This window comes from Theropithecus gelada, chromosome 9 (genome assembly GCF_003255815.1).
Source record: "Theropithecus gelada isolate Dixy chromosome 9, Tgel_1.0, whole genome shotgun sequence".
NCBI classification, from domain to species: Eukaryota; Metazoa; Chordata; class Mammalia; order Primates; family Cercopithecidae; genus Theropithecus; species Theropithecus gelada.
Genome location: NC_037677.1, coordinates 63,534,971 through 63,557,485, shown reverse-complemented (window position 1 = coordinate 63,557,485; position 22,515 = coordinate 63,534,971). Strand labels below are relative to the sequence as shown.

Below are 22,515 nucleotides of genomic sequence, written 5' to 3'. Positions count from 1 at the left end.
AAGGGTATTTCACATTTCAGGAGTTTAAGCTGGGGGTGGGGGAATATGGGCAGAGGTAGTTGGCTGTTTATCTGTTAGTTCTCCACACTTGCGGAGCATGCACTTTGTCCATGTGGACCTGTGTATGCGGAGAGATGGTGGGACTCTCAGGGAGCATGACCCGGGTCCTGTGCTCAGGAGCTTGGAGGCAAACGTGTATATGCTGGGCTGACGGCACCCAAGCATGTCCTCTTAAGTACCAGCCCTGAGGAAGCCCAAACAACTTTTCCTTTCGCAGAAGAGGGGCTGCCTGTGCCCCCGGGAGCACTGGTTAGACGTCCATCATGCCTGGTATCAAACCAAGCTGTGCTGCATGAGCGTCAGATTCGCTGCTGTTACTAATCTAGCAGGTCTCATGTATTAGTCCGGAGAACAAGAATTCTTTCATGTGAACAGAGGTCCACAGAATAAAACTGGACTGGAGAGGCTGGGCGCGGTGGCTCAAGCCTGTAATCCCAGCACTTTGGGAGGCCGAGACGGGCGGATCACGAGGTCAGGAGATCGAGACCATCCTGGCTAACCCGGTGAAACCCCGTCTCTACTAAAAAATACAAAAAACTAGCTGGGCGAGGTGGCAGGCGCCTGTAGTCCCAGCTACTCAGGAGGCTGAGGCAGGAGAATGGCGTAAACCTGGGAGGCGGAGCTTGCAGTGAGCTGAGATCCGGCCACTGCACTCCAGCCTGGGCGACAGAGTGAGACTCCGTCTCAAAAAAAAAAAAAAAAAAAACTGGACTGGAGGAACCTTTCCCATTGGAACTGTGTAAAGGTTTGGGGCACAGGCTTTGGAATCAGGCAGCTTCAGTTACAGCTGTGCTGCTTAGTAGCCGAATTACCCAGCAGAATTCCTACTCTACAAGCCTCAGTTTTCTCTAAACTAAGGTTAAGAAATAACTGTTTGGCCGGGTGCTGTGGCTCACGCCTGTAATCTCAGCACTTTGGGAGGCCAAGGCAGGCGGATCACGAGGTCAGGAGATGGAGACCATCCTGGCTAACACAGTGAAACACCGTGTCTACTAAAAATACAAAAAATCAGCCGGGCATGGTGGCGGGTGCCTGTAGTCCCAGCTACTCAGGAGGCTGAGGCAGGAGAATGGCGTGAACCTGGGAGGTGGAGCTTGCAGTGAGCTGAGATCGCGCCACTGCACTCCAGCCCAGGCGACAAGAGCAAGACTTTGTCTCAAAAAAAAAAAAAAAAAAAAAAAAGTAACTTTTCCAGGTGGTTGTGAGGCCCAGTTGATGTCATAAACAGCCCAGTGCCTAGTACACTCAGTTCAGTAAACAGCAGTTAAGGGACTCAAGCACAGCCTGGTTGACATGGACACCCAAAGATTATTCAGCCCCCTCTCCCCTTCCCTCCAAGTGTGTAAGTTTAGGAGTGGAACAGGTTTGAGCACTGCAGCTACCACCTACTCATGGAACCTGTAGAAGAACTAAATAATCTAAGGGAAGATGGGACCAAAACCTTAAAAGCCCTTTCCTACATCCTTTACTGTGCCCTAAAGGCAATTAGGATAGATAAGGATCTTACTGCTAATGAAAGGGAAGACTTTTTTTTTTTTTTTGAGACTGAATCTTGCTGTGTGTGTCACTCAGGCTGGAGTGCAGTGGTGTGACCTCGGCTCAATGTAACCCCTGCTTCCCGGGTTCAAGTGATTCTCCTGCCTCAACCTCCTGAGTAGCTGGGATTACAGGCACGTGCTACCACACCCGGCTAATTTTTGTATTTTTAGTAGAGACGGGGTTTCACCATGTTGGTCAGGCTGGTCTCAAACTCCAGACCTCGTGATCCGCCTGCCTCAGCCTCCCAAAGTGCTGGGATTACAGGCATGAGCCACTGCGCTGGCCCGAAAAGACTTTTAAAGATGGAGACAAACCCCAGGTTAGGGGTGCTATCCCAGGGTCACAGCCACTCCCCACATCTCTATGGATCCTGTGCTTCTGTTTCTTACAATGTTTCTAGTTTCTCCATGCTTACGTACTGCCAGGCCCACCCACTTGCCCAGCCAAGGAGTGTAATGTGTCCAGTTTTTCTCACAACTGACTTGGCACTGCTTGAGAGCAAGTTAAAATAACTCTTGAATACTCTTAAAACCCTAGGTTCAGACCAGGTGCAGTGGCTCACATCTGTAATCTCAACACGTTGGGAGGCCAAGACAGGACCACAGCTTGAGCCCAGAAGTTGGAGACCAGCCTTGGCAACATGGCGAGACCCTGTCTGTACAAAAAAAATCTAAAAAATTAGTTGAGTGTGATGGTGCATGCTTGCAGTCCCAGCTACTTGGGAGGCTGAGGTAAGAGGATTGCTTGAGCCCAGGATGGCAAGACTGCAGTGAGCCATGATTGTGCCACTGCACTCCAGTCTAGGTGACAGTGAGATCCTATCTCAAAACAACAGAAAACATCCCAGGTTCAGACAGGACACAATTCTCCTAGGTAGTATTTCCTGTGACTTACAGAGCCTTCAGCAAGCACATGGCCTAGAGCATGGAGCTATTCCCTAGGCTCCAGTAGGTAGGCTTTGCCCCAATTACTTTGTCCAGGCAACAGAATGACTCTGCTGCTGACGTAGCAAACACTGGGCTTTCAGCAGGGGTCAGCAAAACACAGAGTTTCACTACTTTGTGCACTACTTTTGTTTGACATGAGGCAATGCCCTGTCGTCAAGGGTTTGTTCTTGGAGTCAATAGAGCCGCTGACTGTAAACACGCCCACAAGCTGTAGCTGCAAATAGCTTGACCTTTCGCTCTCTGGCACCAGCCATGTAAGAAAGCTCTGGGGTGATTTTCACTTCTAAGAACTAGTTCAGTAGTATAATTGGGTTCAAATTTTTGGTTCTAAAGGCTAAGGCTTGGATCCCAAGATAGGTGAGCACAAACCTCTAGTTGCTATTAAGCAGTAAGTGCCCCTAGGGCTCAAGAGACCAGAGCTCAGCTCTTGGCCCTGCCACCCCTAGCTGTGTGGTCAGGCCCTGAGGTCTCACTGGGGTCTCGTTTAGGAATGGGGATCAGACAAGCTGACCTCACAAGTTTGCCCGTGCTCGGCTGTTCTGTACATGGTCAGATGCAGAATCCTGTTGTGATTCTGAATTGTTGGGTCTGGGCAGTCTATTTCTAGTCCAGGCAGTGAACAGCTGGATCAGCTTTGTTGTGGAATCAAGGCACTGAGGTTTCTCAAGCCCAGGCCTGGCTCTAGCCCCTTTCTGGGCCACGACTATGGTATTGACTCAACCAAAGCCTCAGTTGAGTTCGTCTGAGCTCAACAGGATTCACAAATGATTGGAATCATTTTCTGAAGGCTGTAGCGTAAGTGGGTAGGTTTCTTGGGAAAGCAGGATCTGGTAGATATACTGTGGGCTCACATTCCCAATCAAGTGGCCCCTTTGCTCCATGAAACTACAAAAAAAGTGCCTCTGCTTTGGCAATGTTCAATGAGATCAAGCTGTTAAGAGCAGAATTGCTTCTTTTGTTTGTTTTATTTAAACAGAGACAGGTTCTCACTATGTTGCCCAGGCTGGTCTTGAACTACTGGACTCAAGCGGTCTTTCCACCTCTGCCTCCCAAAGTGCTGGAATTATAGGCGTGAGCCACTGCACCCAGCCAGAATTGTTGCCTCTGAGGTCTTTTTACCCGGAAGATAACTGTGGTCAGGGGTTTTGGGGGGTAGAGCTGCCTCATTCAGGCTCCTTTTGCTGTGCTGCCCATGTGGAACCTGAAATTAAGTCCGTCTTAGAACCCTGAGTAACAAAAGAGCTGATAAAGGTTATATTAAGGGCATATGGCAGGGACTGGGTTTAGCAGGCTTTATAAGCTTTAGAGGGAGATAGGGATAAGGCAGCATTTCCTATTCAGTCTACAGCTTAAAGCTGATGGCTCTTCTGAGCCTGACAACAAACATTTAATATGAATGCGTTACGAATCACCAGCGTTCCTTTTTCTTTTTTTTCTTTTTTTTTGAGACGGAGTCTCGCTCTGTCGCCCAGGCTGGAGTGCGGTGGTGCGATCTCAGCTCACTGCAAGCCCCACCTCCCGGGTTCATGGCATTCTCCTGCCTCAGCCTCCAGAGTAGCTGGGACTACAGGCAACCGCTCTGCCACCACACCACACCCGGCTCATTTTTTTGTATTTTTAGTAGAGACGGGGTTTCACCGTGTTAGCCGGGATGGTCTCAATCTCCTTACCTCGTGATCCGCCCGCCTCAGCCTCGCAAAGTGCTGGGATTGCAGGCGTGAGCCACCATGCCTGGCCCACACCAGCATTCCTTTTACAAGTGGAGTCTGGACAGTGAATTGCTCACCTGAGGTCACACAGCTTCCAGTGGCTGAGCTGTGACCATAGAGCAAGTATCTTGCCACCCAGGGCAAGGCCTTCACCACTGCTGGATAGGAAGCTCAGAGGCCTCATTAATAGCACACATTGAGAGACTGAGGTGAATTGTCACCAACTTTAATAGATTCAGGTTGTGTCTGCCTAAGCAGACTGACATGGGGATGTCTGAAAGCTCCAGCTTCTGTAACCTAACATGGCCAGTCCTCTTGGATGAGTTCCTGCCTCTGCCTTCACAGGCACCAGCTGGCCCAGGATAACTAGACAATGGCTTTATTGTTGTACAGCTCATTAGCAGAAACCCACTCCAGTGAGCCTCTGGACAAGGCCAGTAGATTGCCACTGGCCAGCCAGAAAGCTGTGGGGCTCCCCCAACCCAGCCTGAGGCAATGAGAGTGATGGACTCTTTTTAATCTATACAGCGATCCTTAATCTTTGGGGAGGGGCACAGGTCACACACAGACTACTTTGGAAAATACATGAAAGCTATAGGTGACCTCATCCCACCTCCAGAATACATGCACATATGTCTCAACTTTCACATACAGTTTCAGGGGGTTCACAGGTTTTTAAAAAATCCATTAGAGAACTCAGCGCACTTGTGCTTTTCCTCGCCACTGTCTTTTCAGTAAAGAGAACATCCAGCAAGCCCCCTGCACAGGCTTCTTCCTCCCTCTTCCTGACAGCGGCCTCTGTGCTTGGCCAGACTCCACCGAGCCCTTCATTTACAGAGTGGGCAGCCCTTCCTCTTCAGTTCCGGTGGGCAGAGCAACTTTGCCCCTCTCTCTTTCTCCTTACTGGATTGGATGGTTATCATGTCTTCCAGGAGCTTCCCGGTCTTCCAGAGTGCAGGTAAATCCAGTCTCCCTCCAGGATGTCATCAGAGGCACCCACATTCTTCCACAATCATGTCTTTATGGTGATCTAGGAGCACTCTGCCATTGTCCACATACAGCATGCTCAGCGGCTTGGTCTTCACTGGGGCGCAGCAAGTAGAAGGGACTCGGTGGGGCTGGTAACGTTTCAGCAGACTCTGTAAAGGAAAGGAAAGGAATGTCAATTCACATCCTGATGGGCAGGTCAGAATAGTAGTATTTCTGGGTAAAGAGTAAAAAAGTTATGGAGTTAAAGTCACTTCCTGAGTGCAAAAATAGAAGAAAATTATTTTCATAAAGGAATTAGCTTGCCAATATATCATCAACTCTAAAGTCTAAACTAACTTTAGCTCTGTGATGGTTTTGTGAAAACAGCCTTTAAACAGATTCAAAAAATCACATGTATCTGGGTAGAGTAGTAGCTAATTTTTTTTTTTAGCAGTAGCTAATTTTTATGTTCTCCTATTATTCTAATCTAAAGCAAATACTATTTATTTTTTTCTTTTTTGAGATGGTCTTGCTCTGTTGCCCAGGCTGGAGTGCAGTGGTGCAATCACAGCTCATTGTATCCTCAACCTCCTGGGCTCAGGTGATCCTCCCACCTCAGCCTCTTGAGTAGCTGGAACTACATATGCATGCCACCATGCCTGGCTAATTTTTGTATTTTTTGTAGAAATAGGGTTTCGGCATGTTGCCCAGGCTTGTCTTGACCTCCTGGGCTCAAGCGATCCACCCACCTCAGCCTCCCAAAATGTTGGAATTACAGGAGTGAGCCACCATGCCCAGCTATGAATACCAATTTTTTAAATATTCCAAGAAACTCATGGTTTAGTTCTAGAAATATGAAGCAGAATAGTTAATCATGTGGAAATTCTTATGGGATTTGCTGTCAGCCAGAGAAGGACAGAGAGAGTCAATAGGAGGAAAGGTAACAAGACCTTGGCATTTTGGAACCAGGCCCTGTCCCTGTGGTCTAGTAACATCTTTTTGGATCAGAGTGTCAGAGTTGGCAATTGGGACTGTCTGGGTCTTTGTGGTGCTGCAGGTGGGCGATGAAAATCAGCAGGCCTGGGTGAGGCTCAGGACAGATCCTTGGAAGCTCTAGCGCCCCCGATGACTCCTTGCATGACCTTAGCCCATGTGCTCACGCTCTCTAGAGACCCTGAACCCTGCCTGAGGCTTGGCATGGAGGATATACTGCAAGTCCAGGAGATTCTCATTCCAGACTTCATGGAGTAAAATGAAAACATTTTGGTCCCATATGACCTTTGACAGCAGGGCAGGGCCACCTATAACATCAGACCTATCATATTAGGCTCTATTTTCTGTTCTCTCCATCTTATTCTCTTTCCTAACTCACCAGCCCTGTTCTTCCTCCACCACCTCCTAGACCTTAGGCTGACTAGTGGCACCAAGTGGCAGCCTCTGGCCTTGTCTACTTCTTTTTCTTGTTTTTGAGACAGAGTTTCGCTCTTGTTGCCCAGGCTAGAGTGCAATGGCATGATCTCGGCTCACTGCAACCTCTGCCTCCTGGGTTCAAGCGATTCTCCTGCCTCAGCCTCCCAAGTAGCTGGGATTACAGGCACGTGCCACAATACCTGGCTGATTTTTGTATTTTGTGTCACCGTGCTGGTCAGCCTGGTCTCGAACTCCTAACCTCAGGTGATCCACCCACCTCAGCCTCCCAAAGTGCTGGGATTATAGGCATGTGCCACTGCACCTGGCTGGCTTTGTCTACTTCTGTAGAATGAGTAGTCAATTCTCAACCAAAATACTGTAGCTGGAACAGTGTGATTCCAACCATGGCCCCATAATGCAGCCAAACATGCCTGTTACCTACCAACTACTTTACATGTCATATGCATGTCATCTCATTAACCCTACAGCATCCCTATGAAATATGGCATTGCCCTCCTCATCTTACAGGTGGAAAAACTGAAGCTTGAGAGAATAAGCAACCTAATCAGTATCACACAGCTAATAAGGAGTCAAATGCAGGCCTGCCTGTCCCCAAAGTCCAGATTCTTCCTTTCCTAGAATGTCAGGGCTAGGGAAGTGCTGAGACCCTCTGGTCTACCCCTACCCCCTAATTTTATGAAAGACAAGGATAAAGTCCCAGGGAAACAATGTGTTCAAGGCTACCCAATGACGCATGACCCCATACAGGCTTTATAAGGATGTTACACTCGGTCATCTCTACATCCCTGGTACCTAGCACAGGATCTGGCACATTGGAGATGCTTGAATAGCTGTGAATGCAGGAACACAGTCATTTAATAGCTAAGCTAGAGCCCTGTCCCCCAAGGCTGGCTTACTGCCTCCCCTTCGCCTCATGCCTGGCATCCCACCTGGATGTATGCATGGTTGGTTGGATGAAACTCCTCCCCGACAGGATTAGGACACTCGCCCTCGCAGCGATAGGCGTTGTACTGCTTGGGGTAGATGATCCAGGAGCCCCATCCGATCAGGTTGAAGTCCACCTGGAACTTGACCTTCCGACACAGTTGACTTCTGTCTGGCAAATGATGTCGACGGTGCCTCTTGCCCCACTCCCAGGACAGCTGTCCCTCCTGGGCCCGCCAGGAGCTCTCGGCTTCCCACAGCAAGGTGGACCCACCCAGCCGTCTCTGCTCCTGCGAGAGGTTGGAGTAGAGCATAAGGAGCACATCGGTGGCAGGCGGTGTGGGGGGCCGCTGCCAGCACTCTCCAGCTACCCTGGACATCTGCTTCTCCAGGGTCCCAGGGCGCTTCAGCCACTTGGAGAGTGGCCTGGTCACCTCCAAGACCATGTTGCCCAAGGAAAAGGTGACCTGGGACAAAGTGACTGTGAACAGGTCCATCTGAAACCGCTCAAAGCAGCTGGCTGAAGCCTGCTCTGTGTCAGGCTTTGGCTGGTGGAAAATCTCAATGGCAAGTGAGCCCTCAGTGGGGAGGTCCACGGGGCTGGACAGCTGCAGCCGGAGCTCAGCCCATGCCAGATCCTCTTGTTGGCTCAGGAAGGAGAAGTCAAAAGCAAAGGTCCAGTTCTGCCCATCCACCTCCACATCTGGATAGAAGAAAACCAGGAAGGAAGCAGGGTGAGTGAGGGCCTCCCCCAGCCTCAGTCCGTGTCACAACCACCATAGCTCTTGCTGGAGGCCTTACCTTATATAGAATTACCTTTGAATTCTCACCCCAACCCTGTGAATTGGTAAGATTTTTGAGTCCCTTTTACAGATGAGGAAAACGAAGGCTCACAGTGGTTAAAAGACCTAACCAAGGTGTCATTCTTGGAAAGTGGCAGAGCCAAGAGTAAACCTGGATTTGCCCAACTGCTAAGCCCAGACTCCGAATCACTGTTCTTCCAGTCCCCCTTCCAAGATAACTTGCAAAGCCAGAGGACAGTCAGTAAAAATGTGATGAGTTGCATCTCCCTCTCCCCTCTCTCCTCTGGTACATAAAGTCTGACCAACATGGAGAAACCCCATCTCTATTAAAAATACAAAATTAGGCCGGGCGCGGTGGCTCAAACCTGTAATCCCAGCACTTTGGGAGGCCGAGACGGGTGGATCACGAGGTCAGGAGATTGAGACCATCCTGGCTAACACGGTGAAACCCCCTCTCTACTAAAAAATACAAAAAACTAGCCAGGCGAGGTGGTAGGCACCTGTAGTCTCAGCTACTCGGGAGGCTGAGGCAGGAGAATGGTGTAAACCCGGGAGGCGGAGCTTGCAGTGAGCTGAGATCCGGCCACTGCACTCCAGCCTGGGCGACAGAGCGAGACTCCGTCTCAAAAAAAAAAAAAAACAAAATTAGATCGGTGTGGTGGTTTGCACCGGTAATCCCAGCTACTCGAGAGGCTGAGGCAGGAGAATCATTTGAACCCAGGAGGCAGAAGTTGCAGTGAGCCGAGACAGTGCCATTGCCCTCCAGCCTGAGCAACAAGAGTGAAACTCTGTCTCAAAAAAAAACAAAAAACAAAAAAAACAAGACAAAACAGATTGGCCTGTTTTACAGACACATTGAGTTAAATGTGAATATCATGGAAAAGCTCAGAGCTCTCAGGGAGGCACAGGCAATAGAAGCCAAAGACTGGGCCGGGCTCAGTGGCTCACGCTATAGTCCCAGCATTTTAGGAGTCCGAGGTGGGCAGATCACAAGGTCAGGAGATCGAGACTGTTCTGTGAATGGTGAAACCCCGTCTCTACTGAAAATACAAAAAATTAGCCGGGTGTGGTGGCAGGCACCTGTAGTCCCAGATACTTGGGAGGCTGAGGAGGGAGAATGGCGTGAACCCAGGAGGCGGAGTTTACAGTGAGCTGAGATTGCGCCACTGCACTGCAGTCTGGGCGACAGAGCGAGACTCCATCTCAAAAAAAAAAAAAAAGAAAAGAAGGAGCCAAAGACTGGTCACCCTCTGCCCACTCCTCGGTTCCTAAGAGTTTTTGGCAACCTTACAAATAGGTTTCTAAAGGCTTTTTAGGCATGACTACCCACCTACAGGATGCTCGCCCATTCCTTTCCCAGGTCATTCACACACCTAGGGCACACAGCAATCGCATGCACCCAGAAGCTTCCAGAAGGCTGAAAGTGGGAGTTGCCCCATTACAATGCAAGGTGGATTATTTCCCAAAGAAATTCACTTTCTCTCTGACCAAAGATGCTCTATGAGACAATAGATGAATAAACTGTTAGATGCTCAGACTGGACCTACCTCAGAGATCATCACCCGGAAGACACACACACCCAGCCCTGTTCCACTCACCCAAGACAACCAAACCCAAACTGGATGATAAGGAGTAGAGGAGCACACTCCATTTATTCTGGTCCTGGATTGATTTTCCCTGATGTCTGGGAATAGCACAGATTTGTGGATTTTCAGGTCACTTAATAGTGATGCCGGGCGCGGTGGCTCACGCCTGTAATCCCAGCACTTTGGGAGGCCGAGGCGGGTGGATCACCTGAGGTCGGGAGTTTGAAACCAGCCTGACCAACATGGAGAAACCCTGTCTCTACTAAAAATACAAAATTAGCTGGGTGTGGTGGCTCACACCTGTAATCCTAGCTACTCAGGAAGGCTGAGGCAGGAGAATTGCTTGAACCCAGGAGGTGGAGGTTGCGGTGAGCCGGGATCGCGCCACTGAACTCCAGTCTGGGTGACATCAGCAAAACTCTGTCTCAAAAAAAACAAAGTGATGAACTTTCTTCAAGCTCAGTTTCCTCTTCTTTGCAATGGGAATAATGCTGCACCACCCTCTCTAATTATCACAAGGATCCAGAGAAATAAAGAGGTTTGAAGGTTTATTGCTAAATAAAAGTCAGGGGTTATTCATTAGAAATAAGACAGGGCGTTTGTAACTCTTTGTGAATAGACTCTGGAGGTAGTTATGATCTCTAATGTAGTTCTAGCCTGGCTGCATAACAGTTTATTCATTGACTGTCTCCTAGAGGATCTTTGGTCAGAGAGGAAGTGAATTTCTCTGGGAAATCCAGCTTGTATTGTAAAGGGGCCACTCCCAATCTCAGCCTCGTGGCAGCTTCTCCCACCCCATCTCCAGAAGCTCTTTTTCACTTAATTTCCACTTCCCTCCTCATTAGCACCTATAAGAGGCAATAACCGGCCCCTGACTAGCAGCTTTCCCCAGAAGTGTGGGGAGGAAGCTAACATTACTCAGCACCCACTGCTGCCACCTGTACCTGGAGGCTTGGGGCAGTGAGTTTAAAAACACTTTATCTTGGCCAGGTGTGGTGGCTCACGCCTATAATCCCAGCACTTTGGGAGGCTGAGGTGAGTGGATCACTTGAGATCAGGAGTTCGAGACCAGCCTGATCAACATGGTGAAACCCTGTCTCTACTAAAAAAAAAAACAAAATTAGCCAGGCATGGTGGTGCACGCCTGTATTCCCAGCTACTTGAGAGGCTGAGGCAGGAGAATCCCTTGAACCCGGGAAGTGGACGTTGCAGTGAACCAACATTGCGCCATTGCACTCCAGCCTGGGCAACAAAAAGCAAAAACTGCCTCAAAAAAAAAAAAAACTCTTTTAGAAGAAGGCAATCCTGCTCAATGGTTAAGAGCAGGGGCCCCTGAGTTCCCCCATGATGGCTCAAATTCTGTCACTTGCTGTTTGACATTGGTCAGGCTACTTTCCTTCTCTGAGCCTCAGTTTCCCTCTCTTAAAAGGGAGATGGAGGGGCCGGGCGCGGTGGCTCACGCCTGTAATCCCAGCACTTTGGGAGGCCAAGGCAGGCGGATCACGAGGTCAGGAGATCGAGACCATCCTGGCTAACACCGTGAAACCCCATCTCTACTAAAAATACAAAAAAATTAGCCGGGCATGGTGGCGGGCGCCTGTAGTCCCAGCTACTCGGGAGGCTGAGGCAGGAGAATGGCGTGAACCCAGGACGGGGAGCTTGCAGTGAGCCGAGATCACGCCACCGCACTCCAGCCTGGGCGACAGAGCAGACTCCGTCTCAAAACAAAACAAAACAAAACAAAAAACGGGAGATGGTAAGAGTAGCCACCTCACAGGGGTGTTAGGATTAACAGATAATTCATGTAATGTGCTTTGCCCAGCACAACCAAAATTCAATAAACACTGGCCATCATCAGCTGCCTCATTATTTCCCAGGTCCAAAAGTTAGAAACGAAGGTGTCCGGACAGACCACAGGGACCTGGACAGAAGTGCAAAGTTCCCTGTGAACAGGATGGACAGTGGGCAAGGCTGGGTAGGGAAGAGACCGCTCCTTCCTGCTGAAAGAAGTCTGTGACTTCACCATCCTTCCTGCCTTCTCCCACTGCTGCCAGGGTGCCCTGGGACAGGGCTGATAGGTTCTCTGGTTCATCTTAGAATAAGAGTTCTAACATTGTGGGTGTCACTGGTGCCTGACGCAAGGTAGGAATGTTCTCAGAAAAAAACAAATGCATCCAAATACAACAAACGTGATTTTAAGGTGGGTATGAGGAAGGGATTCATGGACACCCAAAAACCCATTCATATGCTGAATGCAGACTTAGCCACACAGATGCCCCTGATGTCCTCCTGGCCCACCTCCAGTTCTTTTTTTTTTTTTTTGAGATGAGTCTCGCTCTGTCGCCAGGCTGGAGTGCAGTGGTGCAATCTCGGCTCACTGCAGCCTCCACCTCCTGGATACAAGCGATTCTGCTGCCTTACCCTCCCGAGTAGCTGGGACTACAAGTGCGCATCACCATGCCCAGCTAATTTTTGTACTTTTAGTAGAGACGGGGTTTCATCATGTTGGGCAGGATGGTCTTGATCTCTTGACCTCATGATCCGACCGCCTTGGCCTCCCAAAGTGCTGGGATTACAGGTGTGAGCCACTGCGCCCGGCCCCACCTCCCCTTCTGAAGAAGAAAGTGGCTGGGCTCACGCCCTTGGGTTCTCTTCCTGTCGGACACCACCGTCCCCAGACAGGGCTGTGAGGGCCTGACACTGAGTGCCCACTCTACATTTTCATAAATTATAAGGGTCGTTACCACCAGTGGCTTCCCGTGTGCCAAGTGTTTCACAGGCATTCTCTAAATCTCCTCACTGTTCCTCTCATCTCACCATTTGCAGATGAGAAAACTGAAGGTCCAAGGTGAAGGTTAAATAGCAACAGATACAGATGTAAACCCAATTGGACTCCAACATCCCTTTCACGCAACTGCGGTGCAGCTTATTCGAAATAAATCCAAGATGGAAGAAGTGGGGCTAGGACATCCCTTCTCCTCCAGTCTCCCTCCAGGCGGGCTCTTCCCACTGCTCTTAGAAAATGAGGCCGATTCACAACGTAAATGTGCCGCATGCCGCTGTACACTCAAAAGCAGTGTTTAGGCCCGGTGCGGTGGCTCACGCTTGTAATTCCAACACTTTGAGAGGCCGAGGCAAGCGGATCACGAGGCCAGGAATTCGAGACCAGCCTGGTCAGTATGGTGAAACCCTGTCTGTCCTAAAAATATTTTAAAAAATAGCTGGGCGCGGTGGCGCGCGCCTGTAGTCTCAGTTACTCGGGAGGCTGAGGCAGAAGAATTGCTTGAACCTGGGAGGCGGAGGTTGCAGTGAGCCGAAATCGTGTCACTGCACCCCAGCCTGGGCGACAGAGGGAGACTCCGTCTCGAAGAAAAAACAAAAAACAGTGTTTAGCTGAAAGAGAACAGTCTCCTAATTTACAGAAGGGAAGGCAGAAAGAGAACCCAAGACGCGCCAGGGACAACAGGGAATCAGGAAGCAGGATTTGAGGCCTAGAACCCAGTTTTCCAGATTCCTGTCCATCACCGCACACATCTCGAACTTTCCAGAAGGGAGTGAACTGGAAAAGCGCTCCCTCCCTTCTTTGACCACTCCCATCCCCGGCCGCTTTTCGGTGGAGGGGCCGAGCAATCCAGCAAATTTCTCATTGCCCCGCCCCCGAGGGTGTCCCCTACTCTGGCTGGTCCCCAGATGACCCTTCTGGAGAGGGTCACTGGCTGGCTGACCCCAGACGCGGGAGCGAGGAGCCCCCGGCATCAGGTCACAAGGGGCGGGCAGGCGGCAGGTCGGATCAGATTAGCCGATGTGGATTGCGCCCCAGCCCCGGGGAGGGCCGTCTGGCCCCCTCAGGCGGAGGGAGGCGCGGGCGGCCGCGACTGCCCAGGTGGCGGGATGTGGATTGAGGCGCGGAAGGGGCTCCCCCTCCGCAGCACCCACCTGCTCGCCGCGCTGGGTGCCCAGAAAGCGCTGCCAGGTACTCGAGGGCGATACCCTCAGATCCCTGCCGTCCTAGACACCCACTCCCCTGCAAATCATGGCCCCGAACCCGGGGTTAACTGAGACACTTGACACCTCCCCGGCGCGGCTGGAGGACCCAAGGCTGCCACAGTTCGCGACTTCGGGACAGCCCATCCCTGATCTCCGGACCGTGAGCCCGAATCCCCGATGTTACCAGCTCAGCTGCCGATACTCCCGACGTCACACCCCGGGACCCCTTCACCCTCACTCGCAGAAAGAAAAAAATTCGCCAAGACGGAACCATTTCAGTAATACCAACGACCATTTACTGTGCCGTGCCGGGTACTGCGCTGAGCGTTTCGCGCGCATTGTCGTCTTGCGCATTCCACAGTCTGATAGACGAGCTGCTATTTATTACACCTATCCTACAGATGCGCAGACCCAGGCGCCGGGATAAGCAGCTTCACAAGACGGCAGCGATCAGCGCCTCCCACCCTTCTGCGCTGCACTACGCGCAATCCCAAATCAAAACTCAGAGACTATGGTCCCCGTCGAGGACACATCCTGAACGCTAGAATCCCTACCCGACTCGGCCGTGGATACGCCCCCAGCCACCGACGCTGCACCCGGAGCCTGCTGACGCGGAGACACCGGCAGAGCCAGGCCCTGGGCTCGGGACGCCCAGGCGGCTGCATGCCCGGCTCGGAGCCGCAGCCCCCAAACCAGATCACTTCCCGAGTCCGCCGGCTGGAAGCGGCGGAGGCGCCCCGGGGTGCCCAGCGGAGCGCGGCAAGCGGCATAGCCTACCTTGTGCCTGCAGGCTGCGGATGATGTCCGCCCGCGGCAGCGGGTTGCGGTAGAGGCTCAGCATGTACGCCAGAGGGGACGGCGACGAGGGCTGCCCCCGCGTACGCAGGTGCGCAGTGGCCACTGTCGCATCACCCGCCTGGAGCAGGGCCCACCAGGCGTGCAGGAGGAAGGGCAGGCAGTGGGCGTGCATGGTGGGCTGGCCAGGCCTGAAAGCAGCACCTCCAGTCCTTATATCCTGGGCCTCAGCAGCCGCCCCGCCCCCACCTTTCCTCCCTCCGGGGAAGTTTTAAGATCATATAACCCCCGTCCGGAGGGTGGGGGGCAGAGAGACCTCCTGCTGGGGATGGGCGAGACCTGATCCTGGTGCGGAGGAGGCCCGCAAAGCTGGCGGAGGACCTAGTTCCAGGGACGGGATCTAGGGCTCCTGGTTTGCCTGGTCTGGACACCCTGGCACCCTGCTCCTCTAGGTACCAAAGGCCTTGATGCTGAGACAGAGCAGGCTTGTCCCGGCAGACTCCCGGGTCAGAACTGCAACTTCCTTACTCGGCCTCACCTGGGATCCCTGTCCCATCCTCTCCACTCACGCTGCAAATGGACCGCTGGCTCCTCAAGAAGCAGGAAGAGAATGCCAAGGGATCCTCGCGGCCCTCAGGCAGACTTTGGCCCAATCTGGCCGGGGCAGCCTCCCTGGCCACTGTCTAGATGGCCTCGGGGAGCACCCCTGGCCCTACCAAATACTGAAGTGCTCTCCTGGGGAAGACAGAAGGCAGGAGGGACTAGGACGATGACTTCTTCGTCTGAAAAGGGAGTGTTCAGCAGAAGCTGGAGCCGGAAGGAGCAAACGGGATGATCCTGGTTCATCAGGCTCTTCCCCTACAGGCAGACATCACCCCAGTAATTTCAGGAGGAAAGGTGTTACCCTTGTTGCCCACATCCCCCAATCCCTGCCTGGTGTGGCAGGGCCACAGAAGACCTGGGTGTCGGCTCAGGGCCACTCACTTTGATCTCTGGGCCCTGCTTTCCTTATTTGCACAAGAGTGATCCTTGTCTGGCCTCCTCCCTTCCAGGTGCAAAGTCAAGTCAGGGCTGGAATGACCTTTAAAGAAATGTAAATCCCCGCTCCAGTGTCAGGCCCCATCCGTTTTCCTTTACACCTGAGGGCTCTTTCTCTTCCCAGCTCCCCCCACCTACCTAGCCTTGATGAGCACGTTAGCTGCTGGCCAACACTTACTGAACACTTACTAAGTGCCAGGCACAGAGCTAAGTGCTCTATACACCTGGCTTCTTTCACAGGATGCCTCTAGCTCCAAAGAACTGTAGGCTGCTGGCCGGGCACAGTGGCTCACACCTGTAATTTCAGCACTTTGGGAAGCTGAGACTGGCAGATTGCCTGAGCCCAGGAGTTCAAGACCAGCCTGGTCAACATGGCGAAACCCTGTCTCTATCCAAAAATATAAAAATTAGCCAGGCATGGTGATGTGCGCCTGTAGTCCCAGCTCCTCTGGAGGCTGAGGTGGGAGGACTGCTTGAGCCTGGGAGGCGAAGGTTGCAATAAGCCAAGATCGGGCTACTGGACTCCAGCCTGGGCGACAGAGTGAGACCCTGTCTCAAAAAACAAAACAACAACAACACAACAACAAAAGAACCATAGGCTGCGACCTGAGCAGGTGTTAGAAAATGGAGAAAGGTCCAGCAGGCTCAACTAGGAGCTCCAAGCCTTCGTCCTCTGTCTTAGGGGAAGAGGCTGTACCACCTAGCTGGGGGCCTCACCTAAGATTCAGGAGACCTGGGCTGTCCACCACACGAGCTCCTGGACAGTCTGTTAGTTTCCTAAAGCTGGAACTGTCTTGTTCATCCTGTTGTCACATAGTATGTACCATCATCATCATTGGAACTCAAAAAATCTGTGTTAAGTAAATCATTCAGGCCAGGTGTGGTGGTTCATGCCCGTAATCCCAACACACTGGGAGGCCAAGGCTGGAGGATAGCTTGAAGCCAGGAGTTTGAGACCAGTCTGGTCAACATAGCAAGACCCTCTTAAAAAAAAAAGAGAGAAATTTAAAAACAAGTAAATAATTCAGTGAGGCCAGACGCAGTGGCTCACACCTGTAATCCTAGCACTTTGGGAGGCCGAGGTGGGCAGATCACCTGAGTTCGGGAGTTCGAGACCAGCTTGACCAACATGGAGAAACTCTGTCTCTACTAAAAATACAAAATTAGCTGGGCATGGTGGCACATGCCTATAATCCCAGCTACTTGGGAGGCTGAGGCAGGAATATCATTTGAACCCAGGAGGTGGAGGTTGCAGTGAGCCAAGATTGTGCCATTGCACTCCAGCCTGGGCAAGAGCAAAACTCCAACTAAAAAAAAAAAAAAAAAAAAAAAAAAAATCAGTGAATGGCACTATGTCTGGACTTCCCTGAAGATAAGCATCACCTTGGTGTTTGTTAAACTATTGATTCCCCCCCGCTTTTTTTTTTTTTTTGAGATGTAGTTTCGCTCTTGTTGCCCAGGCTAGAGTACAATGGCACAACCTCGGCTCACTGCAACCTCTGCCTCCCCAGTTCAAGTAATTCTTCTGCTTCAGCCTCCGAGTAGTTGGGATTACAGGTCCCCACCACCATGCCCGGCTAATATTTGTAGTTTTAGTAGAGGTGGGGTTTTGCCATGTCATCCACCCACCTCAGCCTCCCAAAGTGCTGGGATTACAGGCGTGAGCCACTGCGCCTGGCCAAAGTATTGATTCTCAAGTCCAGACCCAGACCTTCAGATTTAGAATTTGGTGAGAGGGCGTGGTTATCTACATATTTCACAAGCATCCCAGTGATACTTTTTTCTTTTTTTGAGACAGGGTCTCACTCTGTCACCCAGGCTGGCATGCAGTGACATGATCTTGGTTCACTGCAGCCTCTACCTCCCAGGTTCAAGGGATTCTCCTGCCTCAGTAGCTGTAATTCCTGCCTCAGGAGCTGGGATTATAGGCACATACCACTACGCCTGGTTAATTTTTGTACTGTTAGTAGAGACAGGAGTTTCACCATCTTGGTCTCGAACTCCTGACCTCGAGTGATCTGCCCACCTTGGCCTCCATAAGTGCTGGAATTACAGGCATGAGCCACCATGCCCGGCCCTCCAGTGATTCTGATCAGCCAACTTTGGGACCCACGTGGGCTAGGGTTCTTGCTGCAGTTTGTAACTCACCTCTCTACATTGTTTCCTCATCTGCAAAACATGTCTAGAGATTACTCCTCCCATGTAGACTTAACGAAATGAATGCAAAAATGCTTACTGGCCGGGCGCGGTAGCTGAAGCCTGTAATCCCAGCACTTTGGGAGGCCGAGACAGGCGGATCACGAGGTCAGGAGATCGAGACCATCCTGGCTAACACGGTGAAACCCCGTCTCTACTAAAAAATACAAAAAAACTAGCCAGGTGAGGTGGCGGGTGCCTGTAGTCCCAGCTACTCGGGAGGCTGAGGCAGGAGAATGGTGTAAACCCAGGAGGCTGAGCTTACAGTGAGCTGAGATCCAGCCACTGCACTCCAGCCCGGGTGACAGAGTGAGACTCTGTCTCAAAAAAAAAAAATGCTTTACAAGCTCTAAAACCTGATGTCATTGTAGAGGATGATGCATGCGGGTATTATTGTGAGTGGTCCATGGTTGTCATCTGACTTCCCCAGCCTAGAGACTCAGCCTCAGCCCTCTGTATTAGACCCGTCCCCAGAGGCAGAAGGCACCCTCATCCAGGTCATGCACATATAAATACAAAAATGACAGGTTGTGGTTAGTGCTGTGGGAGCCTCTGACCAGGACTCAGGTTCCAAGGATGGCAGTACAGGGAAGGCACAGACAACTAGATGGAGGTATGGGAGTCAGACTCAGTGAAACCAGCTCCAGAACCCAAGTCTACCAGATCGCCATGTGGCCTAGTGTGTAGGTGGTCCCTATTTAAACATGCTCAGCTCAGCTCAGAGCACCCTCATCCACTGAGACTGGAAACGAACAAAAACGATGGCATGCTTTCCATCCAGGACCAGAAGCTTCTTCTTCTTCTTTTTTTTTTTTTTTTTTTTTGAGATGGAGTCTGGCTCTATCACCCAGGCTGAAGAGCAGTGGCACAATCTCAGCTCACTACAACCTCTGCCTCCTGGGTTCAAGCAATTCTCATACCTCAGCCTCTAGAGCAGCTGGGATTACAGGCATGCACCACCATGCCCAGCTATTTTTTTTTGTATTTTTAGTATGTTTAGTATGTTGGCCAGGCTAGTGTTGAACTCCTGACCTCAAGTGATCCACCCGCCTCAGCCTCCCAAAGTTCTGGGATTACAGGCATGGGCCAATACACCCAGCCCAGAAGCTTCTTGAAATTAGGGCTAAAGCTTTATTCATCACATGTCCCTTGCACTACAGGCACTTAATGGGTGCTCACTAACTGTTTAAGGTAAAATGAATGATAACCATAGCTAACATTTATTGAGCACCTAATGCACCAGACATTCTGCTAATAATTGCATTGATTTTATCCTCATCCCCACTTCAGAGGTGATGAGAAAACAGAAGCTCAGATAATTTACCCAAAGCCACAAATTTACAAGTGGAAACAGCCAGTATGTGAAGGGTCAGTCTGCTTGTCGCCCAAACCCGTTGCTTCCCCATAGAAGAGGAGTGAAAATGTGCTTTGTACTAAGACTTTTAAGAAAACTCTCAATGTCTTGCCTTTCCCAGGGTCCAACAGCTGCAGACAGCTCATTTCTGATGTGTATTGGCTTAGAGCCCTGTGGAGGCCTGGAATTTCTCTCTGACCCGCAAGAGCAACTGTCTGACAAAGCTCATCCATCTCTGAACTTTCTTGGCCTCTGGCACTATCCCTGGAAGAACCCGAATCTCTGTTGCTTTTTTAGGACCGAGGCTAACAGTCACCCTCACTTTTTAAAGGCCTTAGTTGGTCCAGGATCTCTTTCGTATAAGAAAAACCAGAAGCGCCCTTTTCCCAGGTGAGGAATGACACCTTCTCGTTTCCTCTGCCCCAGACAGACTGACCGTCAGATTCCCTGACCTGGGAGATAACCTTTGAGGCCATCCCAGCTGGCAGGAGGGTGGGGGCAAAGTCCCTTGAGATTCTCAGATGCTTTGCAGTGCTCTCCATCGAGACATTTGGGACCCTCCCTTGACATGAGCAGCAATGTGTGACATGGTTAAGTGCTTGGACCCTGAAGCTGAGCCTCCAGGAGGCAGAATCTGGATGCTTCTCTGCCACTTCCTACCTAGGGATATTAGACTTAGCATCCTGAAGCTTCTGCTTGCTCAGCTGTAAAATGGAGACAAATAATATCTACTGACAGGAATGCTATAAATAGTAAATGTGTGTGAAATGCATAGTGCACGTAGCATTTAGTCATTCATTCATTCATCGAACAAACCTGCTTGTCTAGTGAGTCTCTGGCAGGCTAACTCAGAGCTAGATTCTCAGGGAATCAAGGACATGTGTTTAGTGAGCATTTCCTGTACAGCCAGGGCGCCTGTATATGTTGCCTACGTAAGCAATCCTGTTCACCCCTCACTGATGTTCTCTGTGCGGCAAGCCTTTCAGGGATGGAGAAACTGAGGTACCCAGGAATTAAAGCTTAAGCTTTGTGAGGGTGGAGGGCACCTGCTTCGTCATATCCCTCTGTGCCTAGCATAGCTCCTGGCACACAGGTACCAGTGAGTATTTGCTAAGTGATTGAATGAACCCTGTATTCCCAAAGTGGGGCCCCCAAACACCCTTGCCTTTCACTTGTTCTTTCCTCCTGCTGTTTGTATTTTATCTCCCCCAGTAAACTCCTAAACTCCTACTCATCTATCAAGACATAGTTTTATTTATTTATTTATTTATTTATTTATTTATTTATTGAGACGGAATCTCGCTCTGTCGCCCAGGCTGGAGTGCAGTGGCTGGGTCTCGGCTCACTGCAAGCTCCGCCTCCCGGGTTCACGCCATTCTCCTGCCTCAGCCTCCCGAGTAGCTGGGACTACAGGCGCCCGCCACCTCGCCTGGCTAGTTTTTTGTATTTTTTAGTAGAGACGGGGTTTCACCGTGTTAGCCAGGATGGTCTCGATCTCCTGACCTTGTGATCCACCCGTCTCGGCCTCCCAAAGTGCTGGGATTACAGGCTTGAGCCACCGCGCCCAGCCAAGACATAGTTTTAAAGTCTCCTCTTCTATAAACCTGTAACTGCCCCCGCAGCAATTTAGCAGAGCCCTCCTCCTCCTCCTCCTCCTCCTCTTCCTCCTCCTCCTTCTTCTTCCAGAGTCTCACTCTGTCGCCAGGCTGGTTTCTTCTTCTTCTGACAGAGTCTCACTCTGTCGCCAGGCTGGAGTGCACTGGTACGATCTTGGCTCACTGCAACCTCTGCCTCCTGGGTTCAAGTACTTCTCCTGCCTTAGCCTCCTGAGTAGCTGGTATTACAAGTGAGTGCCACCAGGCCTGGCTAAAGTTTGTATTTTTAGTAGAGATGGGGTTTCAGTATGTTGGCCAGGCTGGTCTCAAACTCTTGACCTCAGATGATCCATCCACCTCGGCCTCCCAAAGTGCTGGGATTACAGGTGTGAGCCACTGCGCCCGGCCAGCAGAGCCCTCTTCTAAGTAAAGCATCAGGGCGGGGTGTGGTGGCTGGTGCCTGCAATCCCAGTGCTTTGGGAGGCCAAGATGGAAGGATCGATTGAGACCAGGAGTTTGAGACCAGCCTAGGCAATATGGTGAGACCCTGTCTCTACAAAAAATTTAAAAATTAGCCAGCTTGTGCCTGCAGTCCCAGCTACTTGGGAGGCTGAGATGGCAGGAGGTCAAGGCTCCAGTGAGCCATGATCACACCACTCCACTCCAGCCTGGGTGACAGAGTGAGACCCTGTCTCAGAAAAAAAAAAAAAAAAGGAAGAAGAAAATCAACAAACAAAGTAAAGCATCATAGAGCAGTTGTCTAAACTGTCTTCAGTGAAGGCCACCAGCCTATCAGACTGTGAGCTGCCTAGGAGCAGGGGGGACCCCTGACTCCTTTCTCTCTGAGACCCCAGCCCCTGGTTTATAACTGCCCACTGTTTGCTGGAATCTGCAACCTACGTGAATGAATTCAATCTTGTAAAGGCAGGTCTAAGACAAGTCTCTTGCTTCTACCTTTAGTCTGTACCCCCAACTGTTGGTCTTGGAGGCTGATGCCCAGGCTCAGAGGTGCCATCCAGCGACTCTGCTGGGCACATGTGGCTCTCTGTGATCTCAAGCTAGAAATGAGCCTCCATCTCCCACCTGCTTTTCCAGAGCCCTCCCCTGCAAACCCCTTGGAGCCCAGAAGCACTCCAGCCCCATGCAAATACTTGCCCTTCCCCAAAGTTCAAAGCGGTTCTTTCTCTGCCCAAAATGAGTTTGCCTCCTCTTCATTCAACAAAACATTCCTATTTATCCCACAGATCCAGCCCAAGAGTCTCTTCTTCCATGAAGTTTTCCTTATATGATCTCTCTCCCCTCAGGCACTCTCCCCGAGACCCCTTCCTTATCCAGGTTCCGATCCCAGCCATTCTTTGTTTATGGGACAAGATCTTCGAGCCCCTGGGAGTTTCCCACCAGCAAGCCTGGTGCTGGTTTGCACTGTAGTCTTCAAAGTGCTGGGCAAAGGGCCTGGTATACAGTAAATGGAGGTTGCAAACCATGCCTGCAGCTGGCCCCGGCTGATGTGGTGTTTTGTCTGCCACCAACTATGTTGTTTTTAAAAGTTTTTTACTGACTGCCATGACTCGCACCTGTAATC

At 51.0% G+C, this 22,515-nt stretch overlaps 1 protein-coding gene across 2 annotated transcripts; it reads right to left on the bottom strand.

The window, feature by feature from the left end:
• Positions 1 to 4,757: 4,757 nt before the first annotated feature.
• On the bottom strand, positions 4,758 to 21,908 carry NODAL (nodal growth differentiation factor). Of its 2 annotated transcripts, none has more exons than XM_025395804.1 (3): positions 21,888 to 21,908; positions 7,585 to 8,282; positions 4,758 to 5,394 (listed from the first exon to the last, which is right to left on the bottom strand). In XM_025395804.1, the coding sequence occupies exons 2-3, from the start codon at positions 8,074 to 8,076 to the stop codon at positions 5,242 to 5,244; spliced, it is 645 nt and encodes a 214-aa protein (XP_025251589.1). In that variant the 5' UTR covers positions 8,077 to 8,282; positions 21,888 to 21,908; the 3' UTR covers positions 4,758 to 5,241. The 2 variants fall into 2 exon arrangements, with proteins under 2 accessions (XP_025251589.1, XP_025251588.1); XM_025395803.1 differs by lacking the exon at positions 21,888 to 21,908 and adding an exon at positions 14,733 to 15,318.
• Positions 21,909 to 22,515: the final 607 nt, after the last annotated feature.